This window comes from Mustela erminea, chromosome 14 (genome assembly GCF_009829155.1).
Source record: "Mustela erminea isolate mMusErm1 chromosome 14, mMusErm1.Pri, whole genome shotgun sequence".
Classification (NCBI taxonomy): Eukaryota; Metazoa; Chordata; class Mammalia; order Carnivora; family Mustelidae; genus Mustela; species Mustela erminea.
Window position 1 is genome coordinate 82,809,102 of NC_045627.1, and position 18,951 is coordinate 82,828,052.

Here is an 18,951-nt window from a genome sequence, read left to right on the forward strand (position 1 = left end):
AGGTTCCCTGCACTGACTTTGGGAGAAAGTAAGGGCACGTGGATGGTTATGCGAGGGGGCGGATGGGAGGCGTGGTCTCTTCACCGAGAGGAAAGGCTGCATGGGGATGCTGTGTTTTGGGGTCTTTCGTGGGGAAGAGGTGGGGGGGGGTGATTCTGCCTGCGATGTGGGTCTGGACGCACATCCACGAGAATAAATGAAAAAAATCAAATGTTTTCATTGTTGGCAGCACCGGGCACCGAGGCTCCTGCTCCGCTTCTGAGGGTACTGCCAGCCTGGACCCATGCATCGTGTCCCAGGAGGTGACTGAGCCAAGCAAAAGCCCCCAGGAGGCCAGGGACCTGGAAGGTTCTCCGCCAGCCTGCTTACGAGTGCCCTGGGAGCAGGAGTGCCCTTCTGCCTCCATGCCCTTTGCTGAGGGCTCTCCGGACTCTTGCTTGGCGAGCCCAGTAGCAGAACCTAAAGACTGGCCCCTCATTCAACACCCCAGGCGGGAACTGTCCCCAGATGCCTGTGGGGAGGCCCCAACAGCATCTGTCCCTGAGGGGGGCAGTTCTACTCAGTGCAGCGTGGGTGCTGTTGTCCCCAGTGCTGGGCATACATTGTCTTCCTCTAGCCGCACTGACCGGTCCGTGGGGGTTTCACCAGCACCTCATCAAGAGCTGATGAAGGGACAGCCTGGAGAAGATGGCCACCCTGGTGATTTCAAGTCCCAAGGGAATGAGGCTGCAGGTGGCCAGCCCCTAGCAGAGGCCAGTCAGGGGGCGGCCTCTGTGCCACAGGCCCTGGAAGCCCCTGCTGCCGCTCAGCCAGGCAAGGCAGGCTCACCTGGTCCAGAGGAGTCTCCCACAAAGCCTGAGACCCTGACTCTACCAGAGCCAGCCCCCAGAGCCTTGGACAGGGACAAATGCCAAGGAGAGGTGCCACCTCGGGCTTCTGCTGATGGCTCAGGATTGCCCGGGGCCTGCCATCCCATGAGGAGCCCTGCAGGGGCTGCCCAGGAAGATGACACAAATGCCCGGGAAAACTGCCAGCAGCAAATGAGAGCACTTCTGGCACACGTCGAGCCGCCCTGGGACTCACAGACCTGCACTCCGGTGCCTGGAGCCAGGGGCTCTGGGAAGGAGACCGGGGAGGCCTGCGATGCTCGGGGTCACTTGCAGGCAGGGGGGCCAGGAAGTGAGCCCGGTGCAGCCAACCCTGCAGCAGCAGCCAGCCAGCCCCGAGGGGCTTTGCTCACGAGCACAGAGCCTGTCCCACCTGCACCGACGGAGGACAAACGTCCAGCTTCGGGCTCCGCTGCATCACCAGCTGCTCAGGCCTCTGCCGCTGCAGAAGAGTCCAGCTGGTTGACTGAGGAGATGGTTTCTGGGGCAGAGATGCCAGTTCTTACGAATCTGGCCAAAGAGTTAGCCGATGCAGGGTTGGCAGGACGGGAGAAGCTCAAATCTGATCTCAGAAGTGAGGGAGAGGGTCTAGGAGGGAACTGTGGTGAAGGCACTGCCCCTTTGCCCCAGGAGGACAGTGGAGAGGTCTCAGTGAGGGACCAGAAAGTCCAACAAGGAGTACTGCCCCCCGGCCCAACCAGTGTATCAGATGAAAAGGCGAGAAGCACACTAGGGCCAAAGGATGAAGCCATGGCCCCTGAAAGCCCAGCTGTGGCTGAGGAGGAGAGCAGACTACCCAGGGCCAACTCTAGGGGACAGGAAGAAGTCCCAGAGCCACTTGATGGTAGAGATCCTGAGAAGCCATGGGAGGAGCAACCCGGGGCCTTAGGCTGCAAGCCCAGCCCAGAGGTGGAAAAAGACGAGGTTTCGAAGCTAAGCCCTGATGTGGACAGCAACGTGCATCCCAGCACCGACTCAGCACAGCCACCCAGGAGGGAGGGTCCCGGGCACACCAATAGGTCTGGCTCTCCACCCGCAGATGCAGTGAGGAGCTCGGTGACCTGTGGGATGATGGGGGAAGCCCATGTGGTCCAGGCCTCTGGCTCACTGCCCAAGAGCCCGGAGAAGGAGCTCGCCCTGCCCCCCGGCCTGGATGGAACTGGTGAACACATTCTTCCCAAAGAAGCTGCCTGGGAGGTGCTGGGATTGCAGACCCGGTGTCCCGACCCCCTTCGGGATGTGGGGGGATTGGAAAGAATGGACGCTCTTCCTGCTTTAGAATCGGAGAAATCAGACGTCCTGTTAACTTCTGCGGCAGAGGTCATCCCCAAAGCCCAGGAGGCGGAGAGCCCATCTGACACAAAGATGAGGAGCTGCCCGTCGGCGCGGAGGCCCAGCAGCTGTGCTGGGGAGGGCTTGCTGACACCCTCGGGCCAACCTTGTGGGCTGGGACGTGAGGCAGCTGGTCAGGAAGTCCATGCTGATGGGCCACATCCCCTCGAGGGCGAGAATCTGGCAGTGGATGGTGGGCTTTCAGTGCTCAGCCAGGAGCGAGATCAGCAGGGAAACCCGTCCTGCGACAGCTGGCCACAAGTAGCTGCTTCTGAGGGGCCCCGAGTATCTTCTGAGAACCGTCTCCAGCCATTGCAATCAGAACCAGAAGCATCCGTGTCTGACATGCTCAGGGAGAAGCCCCAGCAGTGTGAAAATGAGCAAGAGACTTATGCAGGCAGTCAAGGCTTTAAGAACCTGGACACAGATGCTTCTCCAACCCTCCTCCCTGTGGGACCTCTGGAGGACGTGTGCTTGTCCACCCATGGCAGAGAGGAACAAGTTTCCAGACTGGACCTTCAAGGGGAGCTCCCCAAAGGCGGTCTGGCTGCTGCTCCCGGTTTGGCTCCCGGGGGCGTGGTTCCGGGGAGTGCAGCGACAGAAGCACCAGAGCTGTCAGCAACAGTAGGACCGGCGTCGTCAGAGCCAGGGCAGGATGAGCGGGAGGGAGCGTGCCGTGGCAGCCTGCCTTCCGGAGTCTCGCCACCTGCAGCAGATGCCTCCAAGGACTCTCCTCTCGAAGGTCACCTGAGCAGAGAGGAGAGTCGCTGTGCACAGCAGGGGCCCAACAAGCCCCAGCAGGAACGGGCAGGTGTGTCGCAAGCCGGCGGCCGGCATGAAGAAGCATGTCTCAGGGATGCAGAACTTTCTCAAGCCGCTGACGCTCAGCCCCCGCTCCAGGGGTTGGGTAAGACAGAGAAGGCAAGTGGGAACACAGAGGTGACCCCACCTTGTGGGCCTGACTCAGTCGCCCTCCTGGATGCAGCTCAGGGCCCGCCAGCCCCGGCGCCCGCCAGCCTTAGAGTCACACCCAGCCAGGATGCCCCAGACACAGAGGCGTGTGGGGAAACGCAGGGAGGCGGGCAGCAACCCGTGCCGGCCCTGCAGAAGGAAATGGAGCTCCCCACCGCCTCGGATGCCGAGGCCCCGAAGCTCCTGGGAAGTTTCCCAGTGGCCAAGGATCAAGGTGCGGACTGTGGGGCTGCCGAGACTGGTGGGAATGCTGAGGGAGGGGAGCTGGGGGTGCAGCGGGCTCTGGAGGGGCCCACGGAAGTTGCTCTGAGTGGCGGCTCCCTCCACACTGAGCAGCGCGCCTCCCCTGGGAAGGAAGATTCTACTTTTGCCCCGAGTGAGCCAAGCCGAGCAGCGCAGCTCTCAGCCAGCTGCCAGGATGCCTCGCTGCCAGCCAAAGAACTGGCGGGGATTCCCGGGAGCAAGGTGGATATTTCTGCAGCCCAGGCTGTCCCCGACCCAAAGAGACCCCTGCCACCTGGGCCACCAGAAGAGGCCGCTCCAGATACTCCTTACCTGCACATCAATGGTGCTGCCGGGAAAGGCGCAGGCCCTCGTCCCATTGAAGAGCCCCTTCTGGCCTCGGGACAAGCCACCTCCATGAAGCTTTCTGCCGGCTTGCTCACCCCTCCCTCACAACCAGGAGCAGCCAGTGTGGAGGTCTCTGTGGTGCAAGCGAGCAGTGGAAGCCCCAAAGCTGGAAACGTTGAGGGACCCGCGGGCTCCATCCCCTACTTGGACAGGGCGCCCCTTCTGATGGAGAGTAAGCAGATGACAGGGGAGGAGGAGGAGGCAAGAGCGCCGGGTGCAGACACCCAGCCTGGCGGGATGCCAGTGCACCCCATCAGCAAGGAGAGCTTGGCAGGTGAGGTAGCAAGGGAGCCGGACGGCAGTGGGAAGAGGATGGTAGACCCTCCCGAAGATCCACGGAGAGGTGCGTCAGGCGGTGTGGACGCAAGCTCCAAGCAGATCGGCATGATCACGGGGTTCCCTGACTTCAGGGAGCACATCACCAAGATCTTTGAGAAGTCTGTGCTCAGAGCCCTGACCACCGATCGGCCCCAGAGCACAGCGGGAGAAAAGGCAGGAGCCGAGGGGAGCCTGAAGGGTGAGGACCTCACTGGGCCACGCCCAGAGAAGACTCCAGGTGGGGCTCAAGGAGCGGCCATCGCCCCTCTCCTTGCCGTTCCTTCTGGACTCGGGGTGGACACAAAGGAAAAGAAGCAAGAGTTGCCTACAGAGGCTAAGCTCCCCTCTCTGGTCCCCCAGGATCCTGCTCCGGAAAGGCTGCCGGGCTCGGCAACGCCAGCCTCTGAGCCGAGCCTGCCAGGTACCGGTGTGGGAAAGGAAATGACCATTGTCCCACTGATGGTGCAGGACGGTGAGAAGCCAGATGGGGCTGGGGAGGCCGGGCCGGGGCGTGCAGGCCAGGCCCCCTCCCAGCAGGCTGGGGGCCAGCGAGAACAAGCCTCAGGTCCTTCCCTGCCCACCGCCGTTCTGGAGACTCCCGGGGGAAAAGCTGCGGACTTCCAGGGGGAGCCCCAGAGCCACCAAGAAGGGGCCTCAGTTCCAGAAGGCAGAATTCCTCCTGGAATATACTCCCAGGACCGTCAACCCGGGGAGGATGGTACCTGGGGCTTTGCTCACACAGGGGGTCCGAGTGACGTGCCGTTGTCCACCTCTGTCCTGGGAGCATCTTCTCCCCACAGTGGGGTTTCAACTGTGGCCAAGGCCGTCTGTGCATCCGGGACCCCTGCCGCCCCTGGGAGCGAGCAGAGGTGTGGAGGTGGTGCCCTGGGTGAGCCGGGTGCTCCTGAGCCAGAGGCTGTAGAAGTAACAGCCACGCCCCTGGAGCCTGGCTTGGGGGCAGGAGCTGCTGGGGAAGCAGACGGTGACGTCACTTCGAGCACAGCTGAGACCGCGGCACGTGTGGCTGGGGACCTGCCCGAGACAGGTACAACAAGGATGTTCTCTGGTGCTGCTCACGGGGACGCAGGCTGCTCTGTTGGGGCCCCAGGCTCAGAGGATGCCGCCACTCTGCCGGAGGCCAGCCCGGCCGGGCACCTGCCGGCTAAGGAGCAGCCCGGGCCCCAGCCCCCAACTCCTGTTGGGGGCGGGAAGGTGCACGTCTCTTCACCGCCGGAACCTGACAAGGATCGGGACCCGAGACCCCAAACCCTGGCTCCGGGAGTGCTCCAGGCCGAAAGGTACAGAAAATAACAAACTTCCAGGGGGATGTGGGGCCAGTGTCAAAAGTGAATCCCAGTTTTTAAGAGTCAATCAAATAGATGGGTGGTGCTTTAAAAAGATAGGTTTTCTATGCTTAACGGTTTAAATTTACCTGCTTGCAACTTCTGGATGTGCTAAGATTCTGAAAAAGGTGAGAGAATTGGGCGGAAGTGGGAAGCTGCATGTTGATCCCAAACAGAGCCCCGTTTGCTCTGCGTTCTTGAGTTCATCTCACTCAAACTGTCTGAAAAGAGTGAAATGTGTACTAGCTGGCCACGCTCTAGATGTGTAGGTCAGAGTCAATCACAGGTTTTTCTGGACCCCAAATACCTTTGCTTTTGAATCTGGATTTATTTACACGGAGAGGCCCCGATGATCCAAGAGCATCTCAAAGCCATTGACTGCTGGAAGGTGATTTTTTTTTTTCTATGCATTTTGGGGTAGTGGCACCTTAAAGCTTGAATTGGGAGATGGACTGTTTTAGTCACATGTGGAGAGAAATCCCCTTCTTACCATCTATGTCTATGTATTGTCCCAGAAGCAGCCCCAGGCCTGGCCTATCCACCTTAACTTCCATTCCCGAGAAGGAAGCTCCAGATGCCCCAGACGAGGTCATCCCGGACGCGGCCAGAAGCGTGGGAGGAGCAGAAAGGTCAGTGAAAAGGGGTCAGCCTTTGCAGAACTATGAGGCCTTCTTCGGAAGACACGAGGAGAGGCAGAGGAGAGTTCTGTTCACACACGAGTCTTTACATAAGCAAGGAGCAAAGAGCCTTTCCCATTCTTTATACAGGGAAAGCAGTGCCCAAGGTGATGGAAAGCTCCACTGTTATCCTCGGGATGGAGTGAATTTCACGTCTGAGCTTATTACCTTAAAACAAAACCAAACAGCCTTATTGAGATGTAATTCACATACCATATAGTTCATTCATTTAAACTGTACAATTCCATGGCTTCTCAGAGTTGTGCAAACATCCCTACTATCAACTTTAGAACCTTGTCATTCCCCTCCCCCCAAAGAAACCCTGTACCCCTTGGACATCACATGCCAACCCCCAGCGCTAGGCAAGCACGAATTTGAGGCAAATGGGTTCAGCCCTGATTGAGTCTCTGGAGCAGGAATGTCGTCTCACCAACCCCAGCCACACTCCAGAGAGATCTCGAGAACAGGGGACAAACGACAGGCGTAACCGTGAACGCCGGACCCTCACACGTGTGTGAAGTGTGCCTCCCACGTCTCTCCCAAGTGAAATGCCACCGAGGATTGTAGAAAAGCAGCTGCTGAGACGGGAAAGGGAGATATTGTGAACATCCTTAGTTAGACCTCTGGCTGTTCTGGTGCTCTGTGCGTGTGTGTGTGTGAGTGAGTGTGTGTGTGTGTGTGTGTGTGTATGCGTGTGTGTGTGTGTGTGTGTGTGTGTGTGTGTGTGTGTGTGAGTAGAGCAGGGCTGGACTTTAAATGAGTACCTGGGGCAGCCCAGTGTATCCTACCAAACAGCTGTAGGCACGTTAGAAACGATTTGATTCATAGTGTGCGCACGCGGAAAGAATGTGCGATCACCTGTTTTTCGAGTCTGAGCGCTTCCCCCCACCCCCGGCTGCCTCTCTGCCCTGACCAGGGCGCCTCCTGTAACTCTGGGCCAGCGAGATGCAGGCGCGTGCTGGCCAGGCAGGGACAGGAGTAAGGGACAGGGACACTTGTCTCTGCTGCTGATGTAGCACCAGAGTCCTCCCACGGCCCTTGCTGATCTGTCTCTGTGATGCTCCCAGTTCACCCAGGACAAATATCTCATAGGAAAATCCTTTCCCTCCCCCTGATAAGATATGAACCCCCCTCCCAACGTTCCTGGAGGTGTTACCCCTTCTTGGAGTACTTGGGGCCAGACGTATGTATAGTCGTTCAAGAAACAATTCAGGGCTGACCGTTCTAATTGCTTGAACGTTTTAGTTACTTATTTATTTGTTTGTTTTTTTTTAGGAAATCTTTTTTTTTTTTTTAAAGATTTTATTTACTTATTTGACAGAGAGAGAGAGATCACAAGTAGGCTGAGAGGCAGGCAGAGAGAGAGAGAGGAAGGGAAGCAGGCTCCCTGCTGAGCAGAGAGCCGGATGCCGGGCTTAATCTCAGGACCCTGAGCCGAAGGCAAAGGCTTAACCCACTGAGCCACCCAGATGCCCCTGCTTAAACATTTTAAATCATAATTTCTAAATTAGTATTAGAACTCTGTAAGAAATAGAAAAGTATAAGGAACGAGAGAAAAGGCCACAACCTCACCACCTAATGGTGACTGGGATTTATGATGTGTATTTTCAGCCACTGTTTTCTCTGTTTAAATATCTGCACAGTGCTCTTTCCCTTTGCCATCAGAACTCGGCAAGCCTGTCTTCGTGGCTGAAGGTGTCTGACTTAGCACTTCATTGAGCAGCGGACATTTTGGTGGGTTCCCTTCGCCCTGATGGAGGGTCTGCTAAGGGGTAGACTCTCAGACTCTCTCAATTTGGCAGCCGCTCGTCCCCTGCGAGGGTGCTGTGAGTGCAAAATACATCCCGGGGGGTGAAGACTTCGTATGGAAAAAAAAAAAAAAAAAAAAAAGAACATAAAACACATCATTCATAGTTTTTATGCTGGTACATGTTAAAATAATATTTCAGGTATATTGGGTGAGAATATATTATTAAATTCCGTTTCACATGTTTCTTTCCCCTATTTCTAATGTGGCTACCAAAACTTTTAAAATTACATATGTGACTTTGGCATTTGTGGTTTGCGTGTGTGACTCACAGTCGACTTCTGGTTAGATCATTTGGCTCCAGAACATGCACTGCCCTGGTCCTTGACAGAGGAGGGCTGGCCTTTCCTGTCCTTTGGGCTCTTGGGAAAAATGCCTGCCCCCGTCGAACTGGCTGAGGATTTCCAGAAAGAATTCCGAATGGACCCTCTGCCCTAGCCTGCCAAGTGGGGTGACCTTCAACTCCCCTCCCTCTGGAGGAATTACGGGGGCAGCGACATCCGGGCAAATAAGCGGCCACAGATTCCAACTAAGGCTCGGTAGACCATCAGAGGTCTCCCCGAAGATAGAGACCAGCTCCGTCCAACAGAAATAGGACGCGAGCCGCGTATGTGAGCTGAAGTTTTCTACAAGCCACACTCAAAACTAAACAGGAACGGGTAATATTAATTTCAATAACATATTCTATTCCACCCAGTATATCACAAATATTAAAATTTTAATGAGTAATTGATATAAAGATGATTAATTTGAAATTCTACCTTCTTGTTTTCATACGAAGTCTTTGAAAGCTGGTGTGTATTTTATAGCTGTGGTGCATGATTTGGATCAGTCACATTCCAAGTAGTCAACAGCCACAAGTGGTGAGGGGCTGCTCGACTGGACACTACCGCCCCTCCCAGAGCTCTGACACCTGTCAACAATGAGGTCCAAGCCTTCCCATGGGGACCCCAAATGCCCACATCTTTCTGCCTAGCACCCTTATTCCTACAAGTTAAACATAAACGTTGGAAACACTTCTGGCCTTGCAGGGAGGAGGCTTAGGACCTCTGGTGAATTTTTCGGCCACAAGGGAGCTGTGTAGTGGACCTGGGCGGGCCTCAGAGAGAGTTCAGCCCAGGCCAGGGGGCACACATCCTGGGGAAGAGCAGGTGTTGTCTGTGAAGGTGAAATTCAGCAGTGGCCTGGGGTCAGTTAAGAGGCCACACAACGGGTAGACGCTGCCAAGAGCTGGGTGGGAATAAATTTCAAAGCAGGGGCCCCAGATTCACACCACAGCTCTGCCCGTGAGTTACATCTGTAACCTCAGTTTTCCCATCTGTAGAATGGGGAGGACATCTGTCCCTGCTTCATGGGATTGCTGCGAGGGCTGAGATCATCGGTTCCAGCACAATTCTGGCACATTCTAGTGCTCGCTGGCTGTCCCGGGTACCTTTCTGTGGTGTGGCCTGTTCTCGTGCTGTGACCTGAATGGCCGCCATGTCCCCTCCTATGGAGACTGTTCTCCTCGGGGCAAGGTTCCAACCCAGTTGCTTCCTTTTCTCGTGCTGAATTCTTCGTCTGGGAAAATATCTTAATGACTGAGGGGAGTGAATTCTTTCTTACCCCCTCCTTGGTAGCTCACAGTGATTTGCTTCAATTGGAATTTTGTGAGATGGTGTTTTATTATAAAACCTTATGAATATCTTTCGTTGCGTACCATACTATATTGTATGGAGTTGCCCCAGGAAGAGCAAAACAAACCAAAACCAAAGTTTCTAGTCTCCTCTCGGTTATCAGGTGACGTGCATTTGTTGAATTTATTGAATTTTGAAGATTCTGTTGACCTGAATAGAGCTGATACCATGGATCAGGTTCAGTATCTTAGAAATGTCTCTTTTCTACCTCGGTGACAGGATAGTATGAGAACCCAATCTCATATACATGTAAGATGTTTAGGAGCACAAGTACGTTTACTGCTTTATTTCCCCGATTTTGAAGCCCACTTGGCACTTCTGGTGGATACGCTCTGGGTATCCTGTGGCTTTGTTGTCCCCCACACCTGACGGGTATATGCGTGCCCAGTTCTGGGAAACAGGTGTTGATTTCTACCACTGTGTGGTCTCTGCCTCTGGAAGAGCCGGGGGCCTGCAGGCGGCCTCAATTTATTTTTAGATTGTTCTACAGAAAGTACTTGAGTAGATTTCAACTTTGTACATATATGACTCTCTTCCTTGTGAATGGAAAATCTAGACTTGCATATTCTGATGCCATACCATGGATGGTGAGGGCTGTCGTGCCGGACCTGTCTTGGATATCCGCAAGCTTGCTTTTGCTGAATATTTGTTTACAGTGGTCTTTTTCTTTTCCATTTGGGGAGATGGTTGGAAAGCTATCCTTTCCAATGCGTAGTGCATTTTGAGAGGATTAAATTATTTCCAGATACTTGGGGTCCTAGTGCAGACCTAAGCTAAACCATGAAGGACAGCTGGCTTGAAAAGTTGGAGGAGGTCGGGAGAGGGAGACAACAGAGGGGGGTGCCGGGTGTTGTGCCGAGGAAGTCCCCGCCGGGCCTGAGAGCCATGCTAGAGTCATCCTTAACCTTCCTCCCACGCTCGCTCTCCACTTCTTCCCTCTCTCCCCTCCTCCTTCTAAAATCACCAGCTGTGACACCGTGTTTTCGAGTTTAAGAATAAGGTTTCGAGGATGGCCACAGCTGAGTAAATTAAGGAAAGGGGTTGGGGGGAAGGATTCAAGCATAGGTCTCTTAGTAGATAAAACCAGGACAACGGATCCCCCTCTCCACCGAGATCCTTCTGGGTTTGCATTTGTATTACTTAGTTTAGATTATTTTAAACTTCTTTTTGAGAAGTGTTGGGCTGTGGCAGAGCCCAGCAGAGCTCAGGCACCCCCATGACTTGGAGCAAAGTTCTCCCCAACCGGGAGACAGTAGAGTAAGACAGACCCGTTTGTACCCCACCAGTATCTTACTGGCTCAGCAGCCTTGGATGAACGGCTTCGTAGCTGTAAAATGGGAACCCCCCCCAAAAAACCAAAAACACTCTGTATTAGGGTTGGAATTAGGGTACGCTTGGAATGTTTCCAAAGCATCCGCTATCGTGCCTGGCATATGGTCGGTGTATAATAAAAATGGTACCTTTCTAATTTCAAATGTATGTATTTATAAGCATCCTGGCAACTAAGCAAAGGGAAGACACAGCCATGGTCCCTAAATGAAATAGTGAGAGCCCCCGCGGAAAGAGGGGGGCTGCCACCGGGGAAGGGTCATTTCCGGCGGTTTGGCCTGTCTGTCTTGTATAACCTTGCTGGGCTCAAAAGGAGCTTGTTACAGGATTCAGAGGTCCATAGGAGCTAAAGCCTCTACCGATGACGACGTGGATTTATAGTGTTATCGACAGCTCTAGTCATTGTGAGCCATCACATATAAAAGTCAAAGGGCCTTTTAAAACATAGCCTTGATGTTCGGAAGCTTTTGTGTTCCATAATTGAAATGCATTTTCCTGGAGGTGAAGCTGTCCTTTGCAAGCTCACCAGGTCACTTTGGAAAGCCAGAAACCGTGCTTACAGGGCACCACACAAAGGGTGGCGGGGGCTGGATTTCCTGCTGTGGCTTCTGGCTCTTCTGGGTTTCTGAGCTGCTCTGCCCTGTGGCACCTGGACCAAGGTGGGGAGGAGCCGCTCGCCGCCACTTGAGAAACTTGTTTCCCAGCTGGGTGGTGATTTTCCAAATGAATGTGTCCGCACTGAGCTGGCTGCTCTTCTGGAACCTCTCATTACGGCCACTGGCGGAAGCCCTACGGCGCGGCCCTGGGTGCAGCGGGGTTTGAGAAATGGGTATTTTGGACTCTGGCTGTTGATTGCAGGAAGGAAGCTTGGGGGCATTCTCCTTGAGGCTCAGAATAGGGAAGGGACAGGAAGCCAACTGGTAGGGAGCTAGGACCAGATTCTGGGCCCCAGTGGCCTCTGATGGCAGATTTCCCCCTTGGTGCCTGAACTGAGCCAAGGGCCCTTCCACAGGGAGGGGCTGCTCTTTCTAGCCAGGCCAGCCGCCCCGCACCTGCTTCTAGGCTTTGAGAGAAGAATTCTTAGTTCTAGGGTAGAGTAAGCACGGTCCTAGAATTTGACAGACCGCAAGCTCCAGCTCCAGCTCCAGCTCTGTGACCGGGGGCGTCGCCCTCTGAACCTGTTCGCTCACCTGCACAACAGGGGCTCACCACTCTCCCAGCCTCGTTAGGATTCCATGAGCCGCTCTGTTCGGAATGCCTGACACAAAGCGAGGGCTCGATGTGAGCCTCCTTTCACTCAGGCCTCCTTCTGGCCCAAAGTACCTCCACACCCAGCACCTTCCTTCTCTGTCAGAGAAATCCAGCCCCTCAGTAGGGGCTGTTCGTGGGCCCCGTAGCAGAGGAGGAAGCGGAGGCTCGGGCATGCGGTATGGCTTCCTCAAGGGCAGAGAGCTCATAAGAGCTGGAGCTGGGGGGCTAGAACCTCTCTTCTGGAAGGTGTTTCAGAGCTCAGCTTAGACCCCTGATCATGAACTTATCAGCCAGATGGAATCTTGGCGAGGTTACTCTCTGCGACAGCGCCGTCCACTAGAACTTTCTACGGTGATAGAAATGTACTCTATCTCTTCTTCCAGTATGGCTGACCCTCGCTACATGGGGTTCCTGAGCCCCTGAAATGGGGACCCTTGAAAATCAAGCATCAGTTTCAGGGCGAGGTGGAATTCAGGGCCACGGAGGAAATGAACTATGAATTGCACTGAACTTTGATTATTTAAAATTGAAGTCAGACAAGCCACACAGGGCTAGTGGCTTTTGCAGGGGAGAGCCCAACTCAGAGACGTTGTTTCTTCACGTATCCAAGTGAGATGAATCATCACCATCAGAGCTGGTGTGGATTCCGGAAGGTTCTACATGTGCAGCCTAGCCGGGGCTAGGGCACCCGTGGGCGGTGAGTGAGCGCTCGTTTCCCCCCTTGGCTCTGCAAGTGGCAAAGCCAGGGACCTCTGTGTCCGGAGTAGAGCCTGGCGTAGAGTCACAGCAGCACAGATCAGCAAGAGGCGTCTCGAGCCCCTGAGCCAAGCCGGTTAACCCCGGCCAGCCAGAGGTCCTTGTTTAGCCAGCATGACCTCATGCCCAGGCCTGGTGTGGAGGCCTAAGGGAATCCAGTCAACTAGCTCTAAACAGTGGTACTTAACCTCCCTGCCCACACCTCTCCGCTGGCCCCACCTGCGTGGAGCAGAAATGGGTTCAGGGCAGATACTGCCCTTCCACTTGCCCTGTCTGCACCATTCTTGTGCTGAGAAGCTGGCAGGGCCAGAGAGGCTGCCCAGAAGCATGGGGGGTCAGAAGGCCCCAGCTAGCTGCCACGCAACCTCCCTCCCCTTTCTTCTTAGGGCTTGTTAAATTGTTCAGCGTTAAATATTTTAGCAGCCTGATGATTCAGACCTTGACTGTGAAAGTGTTTCTGTTTCCAGGGAAGGCACTGGCACAGGTCTGAGTACTGATACTCTTAATGCCCTTTCCTTTTGCAAAATGGGCAGAGTGTGTTTGGAACAGAAACCTCAGGGGAGGGGTGCATCTATGCCCTGGGAGAGGGGAGGGTGATCCACGAGAGGACCACAGTGCGTGGTGGACTTGTGTCTCAGCCCAGGAGCCCCCACCCGGGGGAAGCAGGGAGACTGGGTCCCCGATGCTGCCCCACGTCAGCCAGGAGGGCCAGATGGGGAGGGACCAGAGTGAGGCTGAGGAGGGAAGCAGACTGGAGGTATGGGGGCACGTTAGGCCACCTGAGTGCAAATACACATCTTCACTCTCAAGGCTCTGTTGGTTGGTCAGGTGACTACTCTAAGCCTCGGCTTCCTCATAGGTACATGGGAGCCGCTGATGTCTCTGGGGAGTTAAAGAGGTGTTTGTTTTTTATTAGTTTTTAAAAATTTATTTATTTGAGAGAGAGAATGAGAGAGCACAAGCAGGGGAGGGGTAGAGGGAGAAGCAGACTCCACCCTGAGCAGGGAGCCCGATGCGGGAGTTGATCTCAGGACCCCAGGATCATGACCTGAGCCGGAGGCAGACACCCAACCAACTGAGCCAGCCAGCGCCCTGAATGGAGGTTATAGGAGGCAAGACACAGAACACTCAGCACAGAGCCAGCTTTTTTCTTTCTTTCTTTCTTTCTTTTAAGATTTATTTGTTTATTTTGAGAGAGAGAGAGAGAGAGCAAGTGAGAACATGCAGAAGGGAGGGGCAGAAAGGGAGGGAGAGAGAGTCCCAGACAGACTCCACACTGAGTGTGGAACCTGACGCAGGGCTCGATCTCCTGACGCCGAGATCGTGACCTGAGCTGACACCAAGAGTCCATGGCTTAGCCCACTGAGCCCCCGAGGAACCCCAAGACAGCTTTCAGTAGCCAGTAGCTGTGACTATTACAGAGCTGGGGCCTGACAGCTCTCAGAGAGCCCAGGAACAAGGTCCCTGAGGGGCACGGAAGCCAGCAGGCAGCTCCATCCCCACCACTGGCTCAGCACTTACCCGGCAAATACACCCAGCCTGGGTGCTTAGAAGGGAAGTCAAGGTCTCTTTCCTGAACCTGCACGCAGGCTCCTCTGCTGGGAAGATGGTTGGGGTCAACGCATGGGTGGGTTGACCGGCTGCGGGTAATACCAGCATGTGAGTTGGTGACTCCTAGCTCAGTGCTCACATGCTCCGAAGGGATCAGGTTGTTCAGTAGGTCCTCTACTCCCTGTGCCTTCTCCAGGGGACTGTACTTCCTTCTGCTCCCTGGGACTCTGTATTCTCCCACATGGGATGAGGAGTTAGGGTCACGATTCTGAATCCTCTGTTTAGGGGTGCTTCCTTGGATACAAGTTTGATCATCTCCAGAGGAGGGTGGGGTCCTGGCTGGTGGCCAAGAGAAAAAGCCACGATCTTGTTTCTTTGGGAATGTTAGACTTGCAGACAAGGCTTTTGGTTTCCCAGCATCTGATACTCTGCGTGGCAGGCAGTGGGCACTCCATAAGCACTTCTGAATAATTCAACCCGAGTGACTATCCGGTGAGTTGGTGGCTTCCTGTCCTGGAAAATCGGGTCAGGCAGGACTGAGAGGCGGGCGCTGGGTCTCACTTCCAGCTCTGCCATTAGCCTCTAAGCCAGTTCCTTAGCCACTCTGAGCCTCAGTGTCCTTGCCTATAAAATGTGTATAACACAAGGGTCTAGTGCATGGACATATTATGAAGATTGCACAAAACTAATGTGTGTAAAGAGCTTAGCAGAGTGCCTGCCTGGCATGCAGAAAGTACTTAAAGATCAGGGATAATTGCTTCTATTGTTAGTATCATTGTTACCGTCAAAATTTGAATGAAGCTAATACTATCATCAAGGCAGGTTACTGGTAAACTTGTGTTTTGACACATGGGCTAGCTGAAATTTGCTGAAGTTCATTTGCATCTGCTTTGGATTCTTGGGAACGGGTCACCACCATCTAAAGATACCTCCCATCCCAGAGCCACCAGCCTCCCTACCCGGGTGGCTTCTATGTTGCAACATTATATCTGATGCAAGGTCAAGCCATCCAGCATACATGGGGAATGCATTCTTTTCCTTGGGGAACTCAGGCTTTGGGGTTAACCTCTTGCCAAGTGTGGCTGCAAAGAAGCTGAAACCTAACATTTGTGGGAGGGAGGGAGCGTCTGTGTGGGTGAGCCCAGCTGGGGCTACACCACCGGGATGCAAGCCCCGAACGCATCTTATGGGACAGATTGCCCTCACTTTTGGCACAATGTTATGAGCTGCTGGCCCATCCCAAACCTCCTAGAGGAAGGGGCAGGGCTGCAAGCTGTCTGTCCTTGCCTAACAGCCAGACAGCATAGCATAGCATGATGGCTACAGGAAGAGACCCTTCCTGGCAGGTGACCAAACCTCTGGAATTCAAACATGCATGGCCGGCGTTGGCAGCAAGTGAGAGTCTGGGGGAGCAGGGAGTACAGGCCACGGTGTGAGGTCTCAGCTCCAGGCCAGAATGCCTTTCCGGGCCACCTAGGAAGGATGTCTGACTCTGTCTCCCGAGTCATGAGAGCAGGGGTGCTCACACTTGGAGACAGGTATGACCTCATGCCTGGCTTCAGGGATTCGCAGTCATGAAACAGCACAACCAGAAGGACTTCGGGACCTTCAGCCTCCTCATTTTACAGATGAGAAACCCGATACCCAGAGAAGGTATGTGACTTCCTTAAGGACACACAGCATATCCTCAGATCATTAGTCCAACTCCTCTTGAGTGCAGTTCTTCTGGCCTCAAGACCAGGGTTCTTTTCGACAAACCCACTGGACGGTGGTGAGTAAGCATCACCCTTGCCAAGCCCGGAAAGCTGCCCAGGTGAGCCAGGTTTGCACTGACGTCACAGACTGTTTCCTTCAGGGACTGGTCACGGCTGAAAGGAATCCTGTGCTCGGGTCGGCTCGGAGAAAGCAACACAGGAAGGCTCGCTCCGGCTTTTTTGCAAAGTAAGCGGCCTCCTGGCGCTGGCTTTCCCTTCGCTTGTGGCTGGTGGCAGTTGCAGCAGAGTGCGGCCAACCCTATGTGAAACGTGAGCTGGACGAGAGCTCACGGATTCTCTAATTTGCCACAATCCGGGGAGGGTGCAGATGTGGGTGGGGAGGGCAGTCTCAGACGAGAGTTCAAGAGAAAGTTCTGTGAAAACGTGAGCGTGGTCTCCTAGCTGAGTGTGTCTGTGTGAGCGGTTTACTAGGAAGCGCTCAGGGTGGTTTCTCTCTAAATTTCTTTGCAAACAGTTGAGTCATGAGAGCTTGGGAGGTAAAATACTGTTTTTGTAAAGATTTTGGGTTTTTTTTTGAATTTTTAAAGATTTTATTTATTTATTTGTGAGAGAGTGAGAGACACAGAGAGAGAGAGAGCACGCACTCAAGTCGGTGGGGAGGGGCAGAGTTAGAGGGAGAAGCAGACTGCCTGCTGGGCAGGGAGCCCAATGTGGGGCTTGATCCCAAGACCTCAGGATCATGACCTGAGCCGAAGGCAGACGCTCAACCCACTGAGCCATCCAAGTGCCCCTTTAAAGATTTTATTTGTAAGTGATCACCTCACCCAACGTGGTGCCCGAACTCATAATCCAGAAATCAAGAGTCCCATGTTCCTCTGACTGAGCCAGCCAGGCGCCTGGAGAGAAAACCCTCTTCCCCAACATGGCAGGGTTTAGCTTTGCTTTTGCACAAGGATAGGAAGTTTATCCACTAGAAACCACCAGGCTCTGTGTTGAATTGAGGTTTATTCCTCCTGTCTCGTTCCTGTTTTATCTTCAGTGGAGGGTGATTCTTCTGCAGAGATGTCCCCTGTGGGGGCCGTTTGGGTTCTTCAGGACCTTCCTTTGCATTCTGCTTTCGGGAACTCAGACCCGATGCGATGTGGGAGGTGGTCCCATCTTCCTGATCCTTCCCCGTGTCCTGAAAAACCATCAGCTCTACAAATCCAAGTAAGGGCATTTGTGCCTTCTCTTCTCTTCCCTTTTCCTTTGACATAAAATGTGGAGAAACGTGTAAACACAGAGGCAGGCCCGGATTCCACAGGCATTGCAGGTGAGAGCTGCAACATGGCTGGGAGGTGCCGAGCAGACGCACCAGCTCAGGTTTCAGGGGGACCCTCCGCCTGCCCTGCACCTCCCACCCCGCGTCAGCCCTCTAGGGACCACCTTCTTGTTCAAGAGACCAGAGAGGCAAATGGAGTGTCTGTGAAACCCTCTTCCTGCTCCAGCTCCGCAGGACACCTCTCCCCTTCCCCTGCCTCAGTAGCAAGAGTCTTTTCTGTAACCTGACCTCGATTTGAGACACAGACAAATGTGCTACAGTTTATCATCTAGGATTTCATCCCTTACAGTAGAGCTTTGGGCTCTTGAGCTGGACAGATCTGGGTTCAGATCTGTCACTTACTCATTCTAGGACCTCAGGCAGATTGCTTAGTCACTTCAGACCTTAGTTTCCTCATCTGTAAAATGGGCATAACACGAGTACCTACCTCTGGAGGATTCAGTGTGGTAGTGCAGCTCGGGGCTGGCACAGGCGGGTCCTCGGTGGATGTCCTTCGCCTTTGGAGAGTGAGGCCTCTGAGGACGGGATGTGGGCCTGGTCCTTAGCACAACGGGCTGTGCACAGTGAGGACTCCACTGCTGTTTGTAGAGTGACTGTATCATGTCTGACGGTTAGAGGGCACGTGTATTTGATACATCCCTTAAAAGCTCTCTGTGGGCCAGGTTAATTTGACAACACAGCAGAATCACTGTGGTGATAAGTCAGTCACTCGTCCATTTATTCATTTGTTCCAACCGAATCTTCAGCTGGGTGCTTGGGGCAGGGTCTCTCAGGCTTAGCACCGTTGACACTGGGGCCTGGGTCATCACTGGGGTGGGCTGTCCTGTACGCGGTAGGATGTTCAGTCGTCCTAAATGGCCGTGGCGTAGTCCAAGTCGGGGTGATCGAAAATGTCCCCCAACTCTGCCGAAGGTCCCTTAGCGGGCCGGGCTGTCCCTGGAGCACCACTGCTCTAGGGCTGTGCCACTCACGATGTGGATCCTGATCCCAGCAGCCTCAATAGCCTCTGTGAGCCTTTTTCAGATAGGCAGAACCTCGGGCCCTACCCCGGACCCGCTGAGTCAGAATCAGTGCTCTAGAAGGTGCTCAGGGACTCGTTCACAGCTCGGACTGCAGACACTGCTGAGTTCCTGGGCCACCCTGTGAGTAACAAGGATCTGGGGTGCTGTGTCCCACCTTGGCTGCACGCAGAAATCTCCTAGTGAGATTTAAAAAAAAATACTGATGCCTGGGTGCTACCACCAGAGTTTCTGATTTAGCTGATAGAAGGATGGGCCCCGGGCACAGGCAAATGTCACAGCTCCCCAGGGGATTCTATTGGGCAACAAAGTTCGAGAACTGCTAGTCTAAAAGACACAGAAGCAAGTCAAAGACTGGGGCTTCAGA

The 18,951-nt window shown here is 54.2% G+C and overlaps 1 protein-coding gene across 6 annotated transcripts in view; it reads left to right on the forward strand.

The window, feature by feature from the left end:
- The window catches only part of TACC2 (transforming acidic coiled-coil containing protein 2), a 203,079-nt gene that overhangs the window by 59,509 nt on the left and 124,619 nt on the right, over positions 1–18,951 (forward strand). For all 6 annotated transcript variants that reach the window (XM_032311894.1, XM_032311897.1, XM_032311895.1 and 3 more), the window contains exons 5-6: positions 230–5,437; positions 5,998–6,111. In XM_032311894.1, coding sequence (XP_032167785.1) covers positions 230–5,437; positions 5,998–6,111 — 5,322 coding nt within the window. The remainder of the gene's footprint in view (positions 1–229; positions 5,438–5,997; positions 6,112–18,951) is intronic.